Genomic DNA, 19172 nt, shown 5'->3' with positions numbered 1-19172 from the left:
GAAGTCACCCAATATGTTGATATCATGTAGTTCCTATAAAGACTGTAGGATACTTGAACAGTTATCTTAAAGCAGTTTGAGGATGGATGGGGTGAATAAACTTGTGAATAAACAAGCTAGAAATGCTATGGTTCAAGAAACTGGCTGATCTAGGTTGATGGGCACTTCATGTCCTTGATCTATCTTCCCATGAAGAACCTGGGTAGATAGGTTCTGCTGCATTAGGCACTGTCTGTAGAAGCATATGGACAAAAGCTCTTCTTAGCTTCATCTGGCACACATGGTCAGATCCAATGCAGAAAAAAACTAATCTGGCTTTGATAGTGCACCCACTTGCTAATTACACAGTACACTACATTAAAGTTCTCTGCATGGCTGTTTTTGAAGATGATTTAGATCCTTCAGCTGATACAATATGCAGTCATTGATGAACTCATTGGAACCAGGCAGTTGGAACATAATGCATTAACTCTGACCACTTTTGGGTATGTATGCTTGATAGTTGGCACTTTCAGGTGTTATGGGATATAGAGTAATAGTAAACATAGCAAGAAAGTAACTTTTGATTGAACATCTGGAAAATCTTCATAATAGTCAAAGTGGTTAGGAATGTGACAAACTGCTTAGGGAGGTGGTGAGCTCTTCCCTGCTGGAAATATTAGTGCAAAAACAGCTATCTGTGGGGCTTTAAACTAGATACCATCACAGAGCAGGAGTTTGTTCATGATGGCCCCTTCCAACTCTATGATTCTCTGTGTGGAAATCAATGTTTTAGATGCTTTTTAGTTGATACAGTTTATTGGACATGCTGATGTTTTATTGATGTATTATTTCTGTGGCTCTGAAAATGTTCTTATACCTTTCACTCTTAACACTGATTGACCATATTAATGTCAGTGGTATATTTGAATGGTAATTGGTGGACACACACACAAACAGAGATGCAGAGATGCAAACAGAGTTATATACATATTTAGCCATTGTACCTGCTCCTCCTCCTCCTTCTCACTCAGTCCATTAATTATGGCCATTTACCAGTACTGTAACACCAACAAGATACATCAGGAAATAATGAGAAAGATGCTGCAGTAACCAACTTCAGTGCAATTCTTTCACATCTATGAACCACACCTTACCAATCTTCTCTGTTCAGCATTGGCTTTCTAGTTGTTGATTGCTTTGGCTTGGCTTGGATTAGATCCCAACCTTTCCACCAAGAAAATGGCATTCAAACTGGTTAACAATCATAGGAACAACAACTTGATTGCTGTTGATTAAAACAATCTTAAAACAGATGTGTAAAAATCATCATTCAAATGCAACAATGAGGAAACAAAACAACAGCCAGACAGCTGGCAAACAATAAAACCCCACAGGTAGAATCAAGTCCTTCTCAGGTGTTTCAGCACTGTACATCCTCATGAAAGGAGAAGAGCTAAGAGAGCTCTCCCAAAAAGGAAACAGAATCTCATGACATTACATAATTTGAAATACTACCACAAAATCTTACCACAAAATAAGGTAAGATTTATGTATACAACAGCACATTAAGCCACAATTATCAAGACACATTTTCTCAATCTTAACTAGTTTCTGCTGATCTCTTCTGGAATAGGCCCTGCCCATTTCTGTGTGCAATGATCACTGTCATCCTGGCAGCAGCAAGAAAAAGAAGGAAGGAGAGCCATTCTGTTGCTATGTTTGTATTCCATGTCCAGAAGGGAAGATTTCGGCCCAGGAAGGTAGGGGACATTGTCATCATTATCATCACTTTCTTCCTTTGGCAGGGAAGCCAAGGCAGCTTTCAAGGTTCTCCTCTTCCTCATTTTAGGCACAGAACAACCTCTTGAGCTGTCAGGCTGAGAATGCATGACTGGACCATAGTTCTCCAGTGAGCCTCATAGCAAAATGGGGACTAGAATCCAGATCTCCCAAGTACCAGTCTGATACTCTAATTGCTATGCCACACTAGAGCCATATGGAGGTTTAGCCTTCTCCAGAAATAAGCCTTCCTATGTAAGCTAAATGTACACAAAGAATGGTTGCCTATTAGAAGATCTAACCTGTTTCATCAGGCCTGACTTCCCCACCCCATTGTTCACAATTTGGCCATGGAATTCTGGAAAGGGAATTTTCCCTATGCATACTCGTACACAGACATTCACAACTAGCCTACCATGCTGTCATGAATTCTATGCATTCAGGACTCCCATTGGAAGCCTACACATGCAAAGCTGTTGTTATTCCATACAGCCAGTATGGCATAGGAGCAGGAGTTGGCAACAGGTGGCCTCAAAGCTGAAGACAACCTTTTGTGGTTTGACTCATGCTGTCACATGGCAACAGTAAAAAAAACAAAAAACAAAAACCCACACACAACAAACAAACACAAACCATTGCCACAGAAATTCAGCTATAATAACTTTAGCTTGTTCTCTAGTGAAATATGACCTTATTGGATCTCTATGGTAGTTTTCTGCCAAAGTTCTGAAAACTTCTGATCTTTTTACTACAGCCATGTTCCCACTGCTAGCAGAAATTGACCCTCAGGGTACCCATAGTTGTTATAAATACCTAGAGTGGAGAGTCAAACTATATCTGGGAAGTCCACATTCATTCATTTCCTAAACTGGATGACCTTCAGTCAGATTAAGTTTGATAAGAAATGTGTTAGTTTTGCATTTTAGCATGATTGTACCAAATTTGCATGTCCCAGATATATGCATGACATGGTGATATTTGTACTTTTCCAAATGTTGTGTCATGATTTGTGAATAAAAGATGCACACAAAAATATGCATAGTACAGGGAAAGGGAGCAAAATGCACACAGTAGTGGGAAATGCACACAAATTCACTTTTCATTAGGGGAAATCAGTTTGCAAAAAAGTGTACATTGAGAAAAAAGGATAAAGATATGCACATATTTGACAAACAGTATACAAAGATGCATATCATTAGATAAATGTGCATGCAAATACATTTCTTGTGAAAATAAAAAAAATTAGCAGAATCAAATTCTACTGATTGGCTCATGCTTAAGCTAGTCAGTTCTCTCAGACTAACCTGCTTCACAATGCTAATGTGAAGATAAATTATAATAAACTAATGATTACACTATATAATAAATCTAAAAGAAGTTGTCAATTCATTCCAATTAACAACCATTATATAATATATAACAAATACAAAAGATGCATGTGGACACAGCTATTTGACAAGAAACACATATTTGAATGATGTTACTGTAAGATATCAATGCCTTCATTTTCTTCCTAGATTTCACCAGCTATCTATTTCTAATGTAAAGGCTATCTCTTTTTTTCCCTTTCCAGATATGGATTACTGCACTGAATGTTCAGAAGATCATTATTCAAACTTAGAGCAAAATCAATGCATTCCCAAAGTTATAACCTACCTCTCCTATGATGAACCACTGGGGATAATGCTGGGTTTCTCTGCTGCTGTTCTTGCTTTCATCACAGTTTTGGTACTAGGAACCTTTGTGAAATATCAGGACACTCCCATAGTCAAAGCAAACAACAGGAGTCTCACCTACACTCTCCTCATCGCTCTCCTTCTCTGCTTCCTTTGCTCCTTGGTGTTCATTGGAAAACCACAGCCAGTGACCTGCCTTTTCCAGCAAACAGCTTTTGTCATTGTCTTTTCTGTGGCCCTTTCCAGTGTTTTGGCAAAAACTATCACAGTAGTTCTGGCATTTATGGCTACCAAGCCAGGGTCCAGGATGCAGAAATGGGTAGGCAAGGGGCTAGCAAATGCAATTGTCCTTTCCAGTTTCCTTATTCAAGCAACCATGTGCTCTTTTTGGCTATTTATTTTTCCCCCATTCCCAGATAAGAACATGAACTCTTTGAAGGGAGAAATCATAATTGAATGTAATGAGGGCTCAGCTACAATGCTTTACTGTACTTTGGGCTATTTGGCCTTTCTGGCCATTGTCAGCTTCACAGTGGCTTTCTTTGCCAGGAAGCTTCCAGATACATTCAATGAAGCCAAGTTCATCACTTTCAGCATGTTGGTGTTTTGTAGTGTTTGGCTGTCATTTATTCCAACCTACCTAAGCACCAAGGGAAAATACATGGTGACCGTGGAGGTCTTCTCCGTTTTAACCTCTAGTGCTGGCCTGCTAGGTTTCATCTTTTCTCCTAAATGCTATATCATTTTAATGAAGCCCAACCTAAACAAGAGGGAGCAGCTAATATGGAGATAAATCTAAACAATCTCAGGATTGAAGTAGCTAAGAAAAGTCAATCTTTTTTCTCTTGATTTTATAAGTAATTAGCCTATGTTGTCTATGAAGGGGATGTTTTGGTCCAACCTTAGAAATGAACTTGAGCTCCTATATATACCACAATACAATCCTTACCCCAATACAATCCTTATGCATTCATAAGTAAATTCTGTGAATACAAGAAGACTTTCTGCCAGGGATATACATTTGCACTATTAGTTCCATAGACGTGTTGTCTAAATAAAATCCACTAGCGTGTTTCTTCTCTTCGCAGTTGTAAATGAAACACAGCTGAAATGTTTGGAAATCCTACAAATGAAGATCAGATGTTGATGATTCCTTTAATACTGAATGGTGCATTTTCTTGCAATGTTCTCCATCAACAAAGAGATGGGATTTAAAGCAAACCCGAAGCAACACATTCACATGATTTTGCCCATTGGCAGAAAAATCAATGCAAAGAAGCAGGTTGCACTAACATAAAGAGACAGAGATATCATGGCTCCCTATTGTGCATAATACAATAATAGCACTGAAATGGGATTCAACAAGCAAATGAGGACTTCCTTTTCTCTATATCCAAGTGGTGAATGCTGTGTGTGAAGAAAGAAACCTGCAAGTTCATATTTAAGAGTATTGTAATTTTGAAATAGACCTTTCCAAGATATCTTGGAAAGTAAGAGAATCTTGTAAGTTGCCGTCGGTTCCTTACAAAATAAAGAAGGGTATGATATAAATGCAATGTCCTGATCATCATCATCATTATCATCAAGATCTAATTTAACCTTGTGTTCAACACAAGGTACTATTAGAGCATCTCTTTAGCAAATCACACATAGCTCTGTCCTGTCTGCTTTGCAGAATATTTACCTTTGTTAGCATTTCTAACAAAAGACAACGTAGCCGCTGCTTCAATACCTATATTGAAAAATGAGCACCAACTCTGCAGGCAGCCTGTTCCACATTTAGTCAGTTCTTATAGTTAGAATCTTCTAATACTTAACTTAAATTTTCTTCCTTATGGCATCTCCCCACCCAACAGCCCCCACTGGTTCTCATCCAGTTTTAGTCAGTGATCGAGTTTTATTAAAGCTTTAGCATGTCAGCTCTTCCAATATTTTCAGTCAGTTGTCATGTGATCCTGAAAAAGGAAAGGCGTACACAAGTGTGTACTTTGGTGGTGACCCTGGCAGAAATAGGCAAAGTGACTGGGGGAAAGTGGTGTGGAAAATGGAAGAGAAAATAGTATGATTGGTTTGGGGGTGATTCTTCTACTAATTTGGGAAAATAACTGTTGATAGTTTTTTACAGATAACATTTGGAAAATTAATTGGTTTGCCTTCTGTTCAATGCTGTTCAAAGGCAATGCTTTGTGTTTGAGGGATCAAGTCCCATCTTTGTCATGTACTCAGTCTCCTGAGTAAATCAGTTGCCTCTTACCCCACCAGCTGGCTTCCTTTGAAATGGGTGCTTTGTGATTGGCCATGTATATTTTGATAGCCACTTCCTGAATGAAATGTTGCAAAGCTACCTATGACTGTGTGCACAGAGGCTCCAAATGTGCCCAGAGGGTCCAACGGTTTAAGAATTTCTGGCCTAGGCTGTGAAAATACATGCCCAGTTAAGATTAATTTGCTCCATACCCCTCTTCAGTGGCTTTCCACATATTTGTTTGATGACAGACTTTTGGCTTTCTGAATTCAGTAGACATGGAACATTGTCTGACCGTTCACAGGGGGACATGAAAAACTGGTGATTCCTTGATTCACAGTAACTTATTTCATCTCTCTATGAACCACATCTTCCCATCAGAACACAGTTCCTATCTATGAAGGGACCCCAATAATGAATATAATGAATGATAGCATCCTAAAGGTAAATACTAAGAGCCACTTATCTAAACAGGAAAAGAGCTAGCCATCATGAACTGAATTTTCAAGCCAGTATACTTTTCAAAGTGATACTCATTCCTGCGCAAGGGCAGAGGAGTTTTCCCTAGTCCATTATGTAACTCCCTCTATTTCCACTGTTCAAGCAGTGCTTCATTGTTTATATTGGTAAAATGGCATCATCTGCACAAAAGGGCATTGTACCCATTCCCAAAATGTGGAAGAAACAGACAAAAAGTATTTAAGGGAAACTATATTTGGGGATGGGGGCACATCTCACAACCGTCCAATGAAGACTTTTCATGTTCAGTATCCATGGAATGCTGACAGACAGTTGTAGGGAATTTTAAAGAACCAGGTGGGAGGAAGAAGAATGAAATGAAGTATGAAAATGTTGAAAAACAGCAACACCTTGCTGCATGTTCACAATAGTTCTGAAGTTCTGAGAGGTCCTACTTGTTTGGACCTGCTGGCCTTGATCCTGCAAGCATAATGGCTTGCTTCAAGACTGAGTTATTTAGATTTAGTTACATTTTTCACATGAAGTGAGTTATTCATGACTAACATTTGAATGGGTCTACTCTAATATGATTACATTTTGGAATAATTCAGGATCTGGGGGATCTTCCAAAACTAGCTGTGATGGTACCCTCTGAATCACATAGTTCCTTTCAGATATTATGCTGACCATTCTTAGGATGTCAGGGGCAAGAGGGCCAAATGGGTGAAATCCCACTCCTTCTACTTAACCTACAGAGATTTAATCTTCTATAGCAGGGGTCTCAAACTCAACTTACCTGGAGGCCACTGGAAGTAGAGTCTGGGTGAGGCTGGGCTGCATCAAGTATTCCACCACCGTGGTGGTGGTGGGCTGCTCATCCCACGTTGCTCCCGGAGGCCGTACTGGGCACCGCCGGCACTTTGAAGGCTGCAGAACCCCTCCCCATGCCCCACCCGTCCCGGCAATTGGCCCGCAGGCTGCAAGTTTGAGACCCCTGTTCTACAGCGACCTTTCCCACCTCCCAAGAATCAAAAGTTCTCCAAATTGTACTGATTTTGTACTGCAGCCCTCCCCAGCATAGGTTATGCTGGCCAGAAATGATGATTCTTGTAGTCCAACTCCTTTAGAGGACACCAGCAGAAAGAGCCATTGTACAGGCTGCTTTGAACTTTTTCTAATCAGAGGAAAAGTGGGTATATGTATGTAACAGAAACCTCATAAGCATACCAATAGCGTGGCTCCTTTATTCCCCAGTGATTATTCTCCCATCAAATTTGCCTTGCTATCATGCCATGATGTGAGAGCATTTCATCTATGAATGTACTGTGATTCAGAGCAGAAATTAGACTGTTCAGTCAGGACACCCCACTTCTAATTTCATCAGTGAGCATATCAGAGCCAAAGAAGACATCACTTCAAATGTGTATCCAACAGATATGTCTTTACAACAGAAACACTCGACTCCTCCAGAGTAGGTGCAAGCTCCCTGATCCAGAATAATCCAGATGCTTTTAATATCTGGATTAGGCTCTCTGTACCTGCAGGAGAGTAAAATTGAAAAGTCCTGTTGGGTTCTACAAAAACATCCTGTCTCTAACTGTTTTTGATCTAATTTGTATCACTTCAAATGACAGTGTGTGGGCAGTTCACATTCTCCATTGTAATTATCACCATTTCTCTGAGTAATTTTCCTGCTAGCCAAGCCCCAGTGGACAAATAACTATGTGAGAAAGTGCATATAAGCATCCTTCCTTTGTTTTCAGTGCTGACCAAGGGGCACATGGCAGGTGGGGCTCTATCATTCTGGTCTCAGGTCATTTTAAATAAGAAGCCTCCAAGATGAGTGGAACAACAAAGGTATCTGAAGATGCATTGATGGAATATTGAGAAACACTGAAAAAGGCTGGGAGATAGTGATGCAAGCATTACCTGATAAGTCAGGCTACAAATCAGAACACCATCACATTCTGCTGTTATTCACAGTGGGTTCTCAAACCAGGCCGGTGTCAGAAAGTTAAAAGCTGTTGGAGTGTGTAAAAGAGGGCATGACGACCTGGAAGGAAAGACTTATCCTCAAAGTGGTAATGTTCTTGGTATTCCTGCTTGGGTTTCTGCCTCACATTGTGTGCAGGTCACACTCCATTCTTCACACCATGAAATCTCATGCTATCCAGTGCAATCTCACTGATATGTTCCCTATTTCACACGAGTTCTGTAAGCCAGGAGAGCTTGTAATTGGAGAGGTGACTTCTCAAGTCTTTTACCTGCGCTCACCAACTAGGTTTAATGAAGAGCCCTCTCTAATGCTGTTCAAGAACGCTATGTAAGAAGCTATTCTACCTGTTTCTCTAGCACCCTTTTGCTTAAACTCCCCTTCTCTGAACTGCTGTCCTCCAACAGTGTTGGACTACAACCCCAATCACCCCACCCATGCTGGGGCAGATACCCAAGCTCGAATTATTGTGAATAGACTCAAGTTGGACGCAGCCCATGCCAAGCAGCCCCCCTCGCCTTTTTTTTAGTTCTACTTACACCACAGGTTATCTGCCACCTACAACTCTGTACTAGGATAAACACACACATTTTGTGACAGCTAGCACACATGAGCAGGGAGAAGAGGACCCCTGCAAGCCCTCATGTTGTGCCAGCAGAATAATTTTCTTTTGGGAATGGTCATATTGAACTACCACCCCAGCAGAAATATTGCTATGCACATCATTTGCAGCCATTAAGTTTACCATTTCCATATGAAGAAGAGCAAAACTGGATCAGACAGAAAGTGCATCTAGTACAGCATTCTGTTCACACAGTGGCCAACCAGCTGCTTGTTGGAAGCCCCCAAGCAGAACCTGAGGGCCATGGCATCTTCCTACATATGTGTGCACTTCTCCCAGCTGCTACCACATTCCCTTCCACTAGGTGAGTTTTTTTTTTTTCTTTAACAGAGGGGAAAGGAATAACAGCTGGCAGAGTGCTGATAGCAATCAAACCTTCAGAGCATTCCTTTGAATTGCATAGAGGGGGGAAAACACCTCAAGAATTTTCTTCATATTTCTCGGAAGGTTCACTTGTTTCTGGGGACCAGTAGCAGGTTGTGTACCCTCCTACAATAGACAATTAATAGAATACTTGAGGAACATCAACATGAAATATGGTTTCCAGACCACTTTTAGTTTGGGTGATGGAATTGATTTGCTCAGTTTTTTGCATTAGCTCTTTATCACTTAAAAAATAATACCCAACTGTCATTTTAATGTCACATATATGTAACTTTAGTGTGTTTCAGTTGTTTTATACATATTACCTTCTATTATCATAATCTTCCAACAGTTCATTAAAAAAACTTAATGCTATTTATAGTCAGCTAGCTCTATACCAAGCTGACCAAATATAGTAGATTTAAAATACTTTATTATGCTTCCTTTTAATTATGTCTTCTGCTGTCCCATGCAAAGTGACCTTAGAAATAAAGGTTGTGTGTGCGAGAGAGAGCGAGAGTGAGATTGCTAGAATCTGTTATTCCAGAAGAATTTCAACAAATCAAAAACCTCTGTCTAGGATCCTGCTTATATATTGGGCACAATATCTTTTAAAATGTGGAAATTCAACAACAGTTGCCTGCACATAGAAACCACGGATTTCCAGAAACAACAGAGTATCTACTCCTTGGTTTTCATAAAGGGTTTTCTCAAAGGAGTAATTTCAACATATATATTCATTCCACTCATGCCTTGATTTAAGCAAATAATGCCATGATCAAAAATTTGTAAAATCAGTGGCCTGAAATTCAGCAGCAACCAAAATTCATGAAGAAACTCATAAAGCCCAAATAAATCCTCACATTAACCCAAACCTTGTTCTCAATTAAAGAACAAAAAAAAAGAATCCAGCAGATACTGAAGCAGGTTTATTTCCTCTTCATTCACAACAGAGGATATAGCCAATGGCAAAGGATGATGGGAGTTGTTAGTCAAGACATTTGGAGAGTTACAAGTTACCTGCCTCTTCTATAAAGTCCTGTATCTCTTTATTTCCCGATATTTCCTTCAAGTTTCTATCATTCATAAACAGGAGAATATTGTTCAAAAATGGTTCAACTTTTACAACAAACTTTTAAATAAGGTTCTGAAGCTCCCTGAGTGCACAATTCTGACAATGTCCATTTAAGACAGATGCCCAGGAGCATCAGACTGCTACAAAGATTTGGGAAGTGTAGAGCATTATTCTCATACTTATTTCAGAAGAACAGCCAATGCTGTCCAGGAAGAATGATGTCAGTGATAATAAGTCATGTGCACAATGAGTCTTTATATTGCTATTATATCTATTTTTAATTACACAATATGCATTTTTCATTGCAGTATGATACCAAAAAATTACAAGCATGTCCTGGCTTTGGTATTTGCTATAAAGGAGATCAATGAAAATTCTGCAATTCTTCCAAATGCTACTTTGGGTTTCCACATCTATGACAACTATTGCAATCCAAAGATGACTTACATAGGCACCTTGGGTCTCCTTTCCACAAGTGATAGATTTTTCCCCAACTACAGGTGTGGTCATAAGCCTTTGGTTGCAGTCATTGGGGGATTTTCCTCTGGGACCTCCCTGGACATGGCCACCATTTTAGATCTGTACAAGATCCCGCAGGTAAAAATGAAGTATGGAAGCACCACTACTGAGAATGAAACATTCTATTCTCATTTCAGTCATGGTTTGTGAGAAAGCACATTAATATAACAAACTGAAACTAACCCTAAACATAACCCAAAGTAAGAATCTTAAGGAAAATTCAAAACTGTGGATGTAGGGTTGGAGCAAAGCTAATTGTCCTTTAGTCCCACAGAATTTAATAGGAAAGGCTAATGACTGAAGTTAAGTCCCGTTAATTCAAAGAAAATTAAGTGTAACAAATGACCTGTGTCTATCTTATCTGAATATGTAAAGAAACGTGTGTGAGTCACATGGCCATCCCGTATGTTGGCCCCACCCCACATTCTGACATGTGCCATTCTTTCCTATTGTGTCCATGAAAGGACCCTTCTCCTTGCATTCAGTTAGCATTTTATCAATGTTCCTGGTCTTGCAAAGGGTTCTGCTCATGTCCCAGCTCAATATGGGGAGCTCAGGGCTGTTGTGAGGTGGACACAACAAATTTAGCCCCACTTCCTTTTGCACACATTCCTATACTCTCCTTATGCAACATTATGCATCTGTTTGCTCAGATGGAATTTGCAATGTGTTGAATATATGAATGGTTAAATCCCAGGACAATGTGCCTCAGATTGCAGCATTTATCTGGATCTAACCCATAGTCTCTAACAGATAATCTTTCACTGAGAAATATCTTTTAGTACTTGCCTGTTAGAACATCAAAGATAGTCTTTCTGGACCCTGCAAGTGTAACCCACATTTCATTTAAACAGCTTTCTGGGGAAACTCCCTGCCAGTTAGCAGCTGATTTAAGTAACAAATGTATTGCACACACAACTTGCCCACCGCTCAAACAAGCACCTCAACATCCTCTTTTAGCTTGCCTATGGCATCCTTGACTCAAGCCTGAATGAAAAAATAGTATTTGATTCCTTGTACCGCATGGCCCCAAGAGAAGAGGTGCAGTGTACTGGGATTGTTCAGTTACTTCTACATTTCAGATGGACATGGGTTGGACTGCTTGTTATAAATAATGACAGTGGGGAAAGGTTTCTGCAAGCATTGGAACCAATCTTTTTGGCAAAAGGCATCTGTTTTGCTTTTATAAAAAAGACAACAGCATGGACTTCTGCAGATATGTTAGAAATGTTTTCACATGAGATGAAAATGTTTCCAGCTCTCATGGAAAGCAAGGTGAATGTCTTTGTTGTGCATGGTGTTTCTCCATCCATGCTAAGTGTGAACTGGAATATTCATATGGCCACCCTGGAGTCACATGTGGCCAAGGTATGGATTGTGACACCACAGTGGGATTTCAGAGCAAGTACGTATAACAGAGACCCTAACATGCAGCACTTTCAGGGTGCCATATCTTTGTCAATTCATTCCAATGAGCCACCAAAGTTCAGGAAATTTCTTGAAAGCATAAATCCATTCTGGGCAAAAGAAGATGGATTTATCAAGGATATCTGGGAGCAAATCTTCAATTGTTCATTGAAAAAATCCACTGGGCAAGAGAGTGAGGAGATCGAGGAAGTCTGCACTGGGGATGGGAGACTGGAGAACCTTCCCGGAACTTACTTTGAAATGAGCATGACTGGTCACAGCTACAATGTTTACAATGCTGCCCATGCTGTTGCACATGCTTTACAAAATCTGTATGAATCCAGATCCAAGCATAAATCATGGGGAGAAAGCAGGAACAAGAACCTTTGGAAACTGCAACCATGGCAGGTAATATCATTCCAAAGTCACTGCTCTGTTTGCACAAAAAGAGAACCAAATGTTGCAAAATCACATTTCCCCCATATGATCTCATTGGCCAAAACATTACCTGTTTCTTCTTTGCTTCTGTAGAAATCATTTGTTCACATTATGCTACTAATTGCAGGTTGTAGTTTCTGCCCCTCTTTTCAAAAGAAAAACCCTGATTCTTTTATTGATTGCTTGGTTTATAATTTTATATACTGCTTTTCAAAACAATTCTACAAAATGACTTACAAAATAATAGAACATGACCAGGGAGAAGAGACCAGAGCCCATATCTAAACCCACCATTATTTGAAATGGTTTGGCCATGAATTTCACATGGGACAGATCCCATTTTCTCCATACCTCTTTCCTCTGCAGGTCCATAACTAGAGGGGCACATGGGAACTCTGAATGGCCTTTGTACCTCCTGTTGCTGATTAGGATTTGACCAGATCTAAAACAACTTAACCCCATCTAGGTAGTCACTTGTCAATCTCATTACAAGCATCCCAAAGCTTTCTCTTTGGTCATTTGTAGTATTATATTATAATTATTATTGCTATTGTTCCCTCTTTGAACATAGATCCATCCCATTCTAAAGCATATCACCTTCAATAACAGTGCTGGAGAACTAGTACATTTTGATGAAAATGGAGAATTAATAACAGACTTGGATGTTATAAATTGGGTAACTTTCCCAAATCAATCTTTTGCTAGAGTCAAACTTGGAAGACTGGATCCTCGGGCACCTCAAGGAAAAGAATTAATGATTCAGGATGAAAACTTTGTATGGCATAGAAAGTTTAACCAGGTGAGAACCACGTTCTTGAAGCCACACAATAATTGAAAAAAAATGATGAAGTCTTTCTTCCCTGTAACATGTCTTGCTTGAACAAACAATAGCATCAGATCATTTAATTTTCAGCCTTATGGTTTTAAAGCTTTGTGGATGAGACTGCTTTGAAGGTTTGGATGAATGATATACACCAGGAAATTTTTTATGAGAGGCATAATCCTGGTGCTTTGCTGAGGCCTCCTCTATCTTCATTTTGAAAGGATGAGCACCCTTTCACATAAGATTCCCTTAACCCCTCAGTGTATTCCTTTCTCTATGTTCCTAAATATTCCATTACACAAGTTAAGGTGACCATATTGTATAGCCCGAAATTAGAGTTTACACAGGCTTCTATAGTGAATTAAGGTGTTGTTACTCAGGAAAATGCTTCATTATCCTTGTTTTAAAGAAGCCACTAGAAGGCTTGAAAACACAGGGAAAACCTTAGGAGAAGAATGATATTGTGTGAAGGATCCCAAACCTTTCTCAATAAATGCCTTGTGTAGAAAAGCCCATGGGGAATGTCTCTCTAATGATGATGCTGGCTTGACCATTGTATACTTCTAAAACATCTATCTGAGATGGGACTTCTTTTATGGTTGGTCTGATTATCCTTGGGAGCACAGGTTCAGAAGACAGTGTTGAGGACCTCACCCCATACTATTTAATGTATACATGAAACTGCTGTGAAAGATGATCAGTGTTATTAATATGCTGATGATCCCTAGTTCTGGCTCAGCTGTTGACTGGGGTCCATTACAGTTGTGATGTATTTCTATGGCATAATTGCAAAACTGCTAACAACACATGGCCACTGATTTGAAATATTTCATTATTCCATATGAGCCTGCCTGGAGTTTAGATCTCTGTGGGAGGCCCACATCTCAGTCTTACTACCATTGGAAGCACATTTGGTGCAAGAGAATGCCTTTTTGGCAGCTGCTCCAATGTTCTGCTCCACAGAAGTTGCCACTTCTAGCCTTCCATCTCTACTCCCTTCAGCTCCATAGCAATGGATGAATCACTGTTTGCTTTATTCCCATAGGCTGTGATGTGTCCATTCCCCTGTTTATATTTGGAAAGAAAGAGGCAACATAAAAATGCATGGAGGGAGAAGGGGGAACCATATCAAAATTGTTTTCTTTCATTTCATTAAAAGAAAAGCAAAATCAAAAACTCTGTGTGGGCTGGAGTAGCTGGGAAGTGCTCCAGACATGTGGATACACTTCGGAGGGAAGGGAAAACCTGCCTCAGGACCACAGAAGACCAATCAGGAGGAGGCTGCTGATGTCTGTAGATAAGAACTGAGAAAGGATGGATATTTTGCTCATGGAGGCTGATGGGATGTTGTTAGAGTCTGGGAAGACTGAGTGGGGAGTGAAGAAACCACTATGCCTATGCAACTATGTGATTACCTGACCAGTGTGTTCAGGAAAAAAAATCTGTGTTCTCATTCAGCCTGTAAGAGCCATCATCCACAAAAGACCATCCACTTGGCCAGTACCTAATACCAATGTTTCACTGGTGTGATTGATGACCTTCAAGTTCTCTATCACCTTTTCTCTACTGACCACTGTCCTGAAGCTTATGCAAAATATCCTTTTCATTTGCTTTCTCTACTCTTCTGTTAGGCATAAAATCAAAGTAAAATCTGAAAAATCTGGAAAATCCAAGTCCTGGCTCCTTTTTTCACAGGTGGCAAACTAAAATGTCACAAGGGAGGGATTCTACCAGACAGTTCCCATTTATTCCTACAATGGTGGTGTGGAAAAGACATGCAAGGGTGCATTTTCAAGATTCCTCTCTCCAACCCACAAATTCTGTATATTTTTGTATGTTGTTATTTATTTGCTGGAAGCCGCCCCGAGGCTTATGCAAATGGGGTGGCATATAAGCATTCCAAATAAATAAATAAATAAATAAATAAATAAATAAATAAATAGTGGTCTTAATTCTCTGCAAGGCTTTTAGGTTTCCTCCCTAAATCCCTGTGAAAGGATATAATCGTAAACAGATACTTTCATCAGAAAACAAATGGTGTGCCACTGAAAAATATTATATTTAATCTCTCTCTCATTCTCTCATTCTCTCTCTCTCTCTCTCTCTCTCTCTCTCTCTCTCTCTCTCTCTATATATATATATATATATATATATATATATATGCGCATTATCAAATATCTATTTGATCTCTACTTATTAAACAGCAAACTAAACCACAAATATCAGACATTTTTACCTCAATTCTAACCTTTCCCCATTTATATTTCTGATTAGGCACCGCCCATTTCTGTGTGTAATGACAACTGTCACCCTGGTTTCAGTAGGAAAAAGAAGGAAGGAGAGCCATTTTGCTGCTATGATTGTGCTGCATGTCCAGAAGGACAGATTTCTGATCAGAAAGGTAGGAGATACAAAGCATTTCCTCAAAACTTGAATAGCAATGTTTGCTATGGACCATGGTCAAGAAGGAATGGAAAGACCTCTTGTGCTGGGATAGCGAGCTGTGGCTAGAGGTGCAACAGTGAGGTGTGATGGATTGGCCAAAGGGACATGCACTTGTTCTGTCCATGCATCCATAATTGCAAAATTCTGTGCAAAGTATCTTTGCCGATAGCCTTATATTCCAGGATCAGAGAGGCTTTCTCATTCCCAGTAACTGGCCATACCTACCACCATCAGACACATTTGCACAGATTTGTTTTTTGGACTGGGGCATGGGGGAGGGGGATATTCCTGAAGTCATTAAAAAGAAAATTAGGTTGTATGGACTGCATTTTAACTTCTTCTAACGCAAGCAATTGTTACCTGGCACTAGAAACAGTGGCTTCTATCCCACACATTGAAAATAGGATTGTCAATGACCCTAAAAACAAAGGGATAATGATGACATACTGTTTTTTTCAGTTACATTTTACTTTCCCCAAAAGGATGTTCGCCTTGTGGTACAAAGGGCCGAAGCAAAGGCATTTTCACATTTATTTATTTATTTATTTACTGCTTTTATATACTCAAAGTCTCTGGGCGGCTTACAAAACACCAAATGGTAGAATCTGGCGTTACCCAATGAAGTTGAGTGGTGAGAGACTCAGTGCAGATAAGGTAACTATTTCTCTACACCATAGAAATGGAAATCACTACCACAAGATGATGCTTATCAATAGGGATGGGTTTCAGTGAGGATTCGGCAAATGTGCAGAGGGTTAGGTCACTACTGGCTATTACTACATGGCAGCTATATATCACACCCAGTACCAGATACATGTTTCTCTATTATATCTGTATCTCACTTTTTTGTGAGCAACTCAAGACAGCTTATATAATTCTTCTCACAACAAACTTACATAGTAGAATAGACTGAGAATCAGTGATTTGCCCAAAGTGACCCAGTGAGATTCATGAATCAGTTGGAACTAGAACCTGGATCTCTGAAGGCTCAGTCTAAGTGCTATGCCACAGTAGGTCTCCAAACACCATGCATTGGGGAAAAGAAAAGGGACATTGCTATTACATTTATGTCCTGACTTTCCTATGACTACTATGGAAAAAGAACAATGGGCTAGATGAGCATGTTATCCATCATAACTCTTTTTTTGTTCTTATGGAAGCAGCATTTCACAAAGATGACAGGCTATTATACCTATGTCATTCCATGCATGCATTTATATGAAATGACAATGTTATGGATATTTTTGAGAACAGCATTCTTATATGCATATTAGTCCAGAAAGTTTAGATCAAGTGTGTTCACTCAGGAATATTAACCCAATGGATCCTTCAATCATTCCTACTCAACATGATACCTTTGTTGTTTGCTAAAGATCAGCACACACTTCTTTATAATAAAGGACAATGTAAATGGGTAGCTTTCAGGAGAGAACACAGTGATGTATCCTCAGATAAGGATAGACTAACTGGAACATGTTGCACTGATTTTTGATCATCGCACTCATTCAGAAATCTTTCAGAACAGGAGAAGGTAAGTTGAGATGTGATGTCTCTTCTACTGCTTTAGGAATTTGTTCTAATGTTGGTTTGCAGGGTACATGTGTGTGACTTACTTCAAAGAATGTGGAGTTTTATAAGTTGTGTTCTGAGACCCAGTAATGTTGGGTGCAATTTTCAAAGGAGATCAGCAGTTGGATGAATGACTAAGAATAGTTATTATTGATTCTATATTATTGGTATCAACTATGCTGTGCCCTTACCAGGTCTGGATAGAAGTCAATAACATTTCTGTAAGAGAACTTCCTTTGAATGAATGAATTACTGGAATACTATTCCTGATGCTTCCAGAAAAAGATCCAGAACAGAAGTCTGCCTACTCCTCTAAGCTATACAACACACACATATCCTACAGAGAGAGGGAAATGATCCCTTCCTGTTACCTTTCTTGCATTGACCAGATAGCAAAATATTCTGTGGTCTGTGTTTCTAGGAATGCCTAGTGAGATTAAAGATAGTGGCTTGATTAAACTTAGCAAGCAAGCTCTTGTCCAAGGGAAGATTTCAGATGAGGATTTTCTGGCTTTCAACTTCATGCACTTTGACCATGCCTTACTATTACCTCTATTTCCCTAGATATGGATATCTGTGTCAAATGTCCACAAGATCAGTATGCAAATTTGGATCAGGATCAATGCATTCCCAAGGTTATAACCTATCTCTCCTATGAAGAACCTTTGGGGATCATGTTGACTTTGTTGGCTCTTGCTTTGGCTCTAATGACAACTGTGGTCCTTGGAACATTTCTGAAGCATCAGAACACTCCCATAGTCAAGGCCAACAACAGAAATATCACCTACATCCTCCTCATTTCCCTCCTTCTTTGCTTCATCTCTTCCTTGCTGTTCATTGGAAAGCCAAGCAAGCTGACCTGCCTCCTCCGGCAAACAATGCTTAGCATAATCTTCTCTATTGCCCTTTCTTCTATTTTGGCAAAAACCATCACTGTGGTTCTGGCATTCAAGGCTATCAAACCAGGGTCCAGAATGAGAAAGTGGGTGGGGGAAAGAATGGCAAATTGCATTGTTCTTTCTTGTTCCTTTTTTCAAGCAGGGCTTTGTGCAGTTTGGCTCTGTACTTCCCCACCATACCCAGATAATGATACGTACTCACTGAATGGGCAAATCGTTATAGAATGTAATGAACAATCCATTTTCATGTTCTCTTGTTTACTAAGCTATTTAGGCATTTTGGCCATTATCACTTTTGCTGTTGCTTTTGTTGCGAGAAGTTTACCTGATGCTTTTAATGAATCCAAGTGCATCACTTTCAGTCTGTTGATTTTTTGTTGCATTTGGTTATCATTTATTCCAGCTTACCTGAGTACCAAGGGAAAATACGTGGTGGCTGTTGAGATCTTCTCAATCTTATCCTCTAGTATTGGGATACTGGGTGGCATCTTTTTCCCTAAATGCTACATCATTGTGCTGAAGCCTGGACTTAACCACAAAGATGCAATAATGAAAAAGAAAATAGAACCTATTAAGCACCAGAGAAATCCTTCTTTCTCTAAGTGTATGACAGACTAAATTTAGGAAAGAATTCAGGTGCCGTCTACCTTAATCACTAGTCTATTAACATGAGAAAACATTGCCCAACATCCAGCATGTGAAGGCACTAGGATATCATCATCATCTGAGCCTTCACTAGTTTGTATATTATTGGATAGCCTTCTGTGCTTTTATGTTCACTTTGCCTTAAATAATTATTATATTACATACACATATATCCAACAAATGTTTTTTGGCAGGCTCTTCTCTTTGACACTTTCCAGGATTTGGCAAAAACC

At 39.5% G+C, this 19172-nt stretch overlaps 2 protein-coding genes across 2 annotated transcripts in view; both read left to right on the top strand.

Moving 5' to 3' along the window:
- The window catches only part of LOC123033476 (vomeronasal type-2 receptor 26-like), a 12345-nt gene extending 8115 nt beyond the window's left edge, over positions 1–4230 (top strand). Inside the window, exons 5-6 of the mRNA XM_044450080.1 lie at positions 1616–1742; positions 3335–4230. Coding sequence (XP_044306015.1) covers positions 1616–1742; positions 3335–4230 — 1023 coding nt within the window. The remainder of the gene's footprint in view (positions 1–1615; positions 1743–3334) is intronic.
- A 3956-nt stretch (positions 4231–8186) lies between these two features.
- On the top strand, positions 8187–18912 carry LOC123033475 (vomeronasal type-2 receptor 26-like). Its single transcript, XM_044450079.1, has 6 exons — positions 8187–8464; positions 10503–10791; positions 11908–12528; positions 13130–13357; positions 15656–15782; positions 17960–18912. The coding sequence occupies exons 1-6, from the start codon at positions 8187–8189 to the stop codon at positions 18910–18912; spliced, it is 2496 nt and encodes an 831-aa protein (XP_044306014.1).
- Positions 18913–19172: the final 260 nt, after the last annotated feature.

Source organism: Varanus komodoensis, unplaced genomic scaffold (genome assembly GCF_004798865.1).
Source record: "Varanus komodoensis strain SLA01 unplaced genomic scaffold, ASM479886v1 scaffold62, whole genome shotgun sequence".
Taxonomy (NCBI): domain Eukaryota; kingdom Metazoa; phylum Chordata; class Lepidosauria; order Squamata; family Varanidae; genus Varanus; species Varanus komodoensis.
Note: the sequence above shows the minus strand (reverse complement) of the source record. Positions and strands in the feature narration are given on the sequence as shown.

Excerpts from the sequence above, each read along its gene's own strand:
- LOC123033475 (XM_044450079.1), top strand. The coding sequence starts at position 8,187 with ATGACGACCTGGAAGGAAAGACTTATCCTCAAAGTGGTAATGTTCTTG. Across the intron at positions 8,465-10,502 it reads ATGCTGTTCAAGAACGCTAT|TATGATACCAAAAAATTACA; the intron begins GTAAGAAGCTAT and ends TTTTCATTGCAG. Across the intron at positions 15,783-17,959 it reads ACAGATTTCTGATCAGAAAG|ATATGGATATCTGTGTCAAA; the intron begins GTAGGAGATACA and ends CTATTTCCCTAG.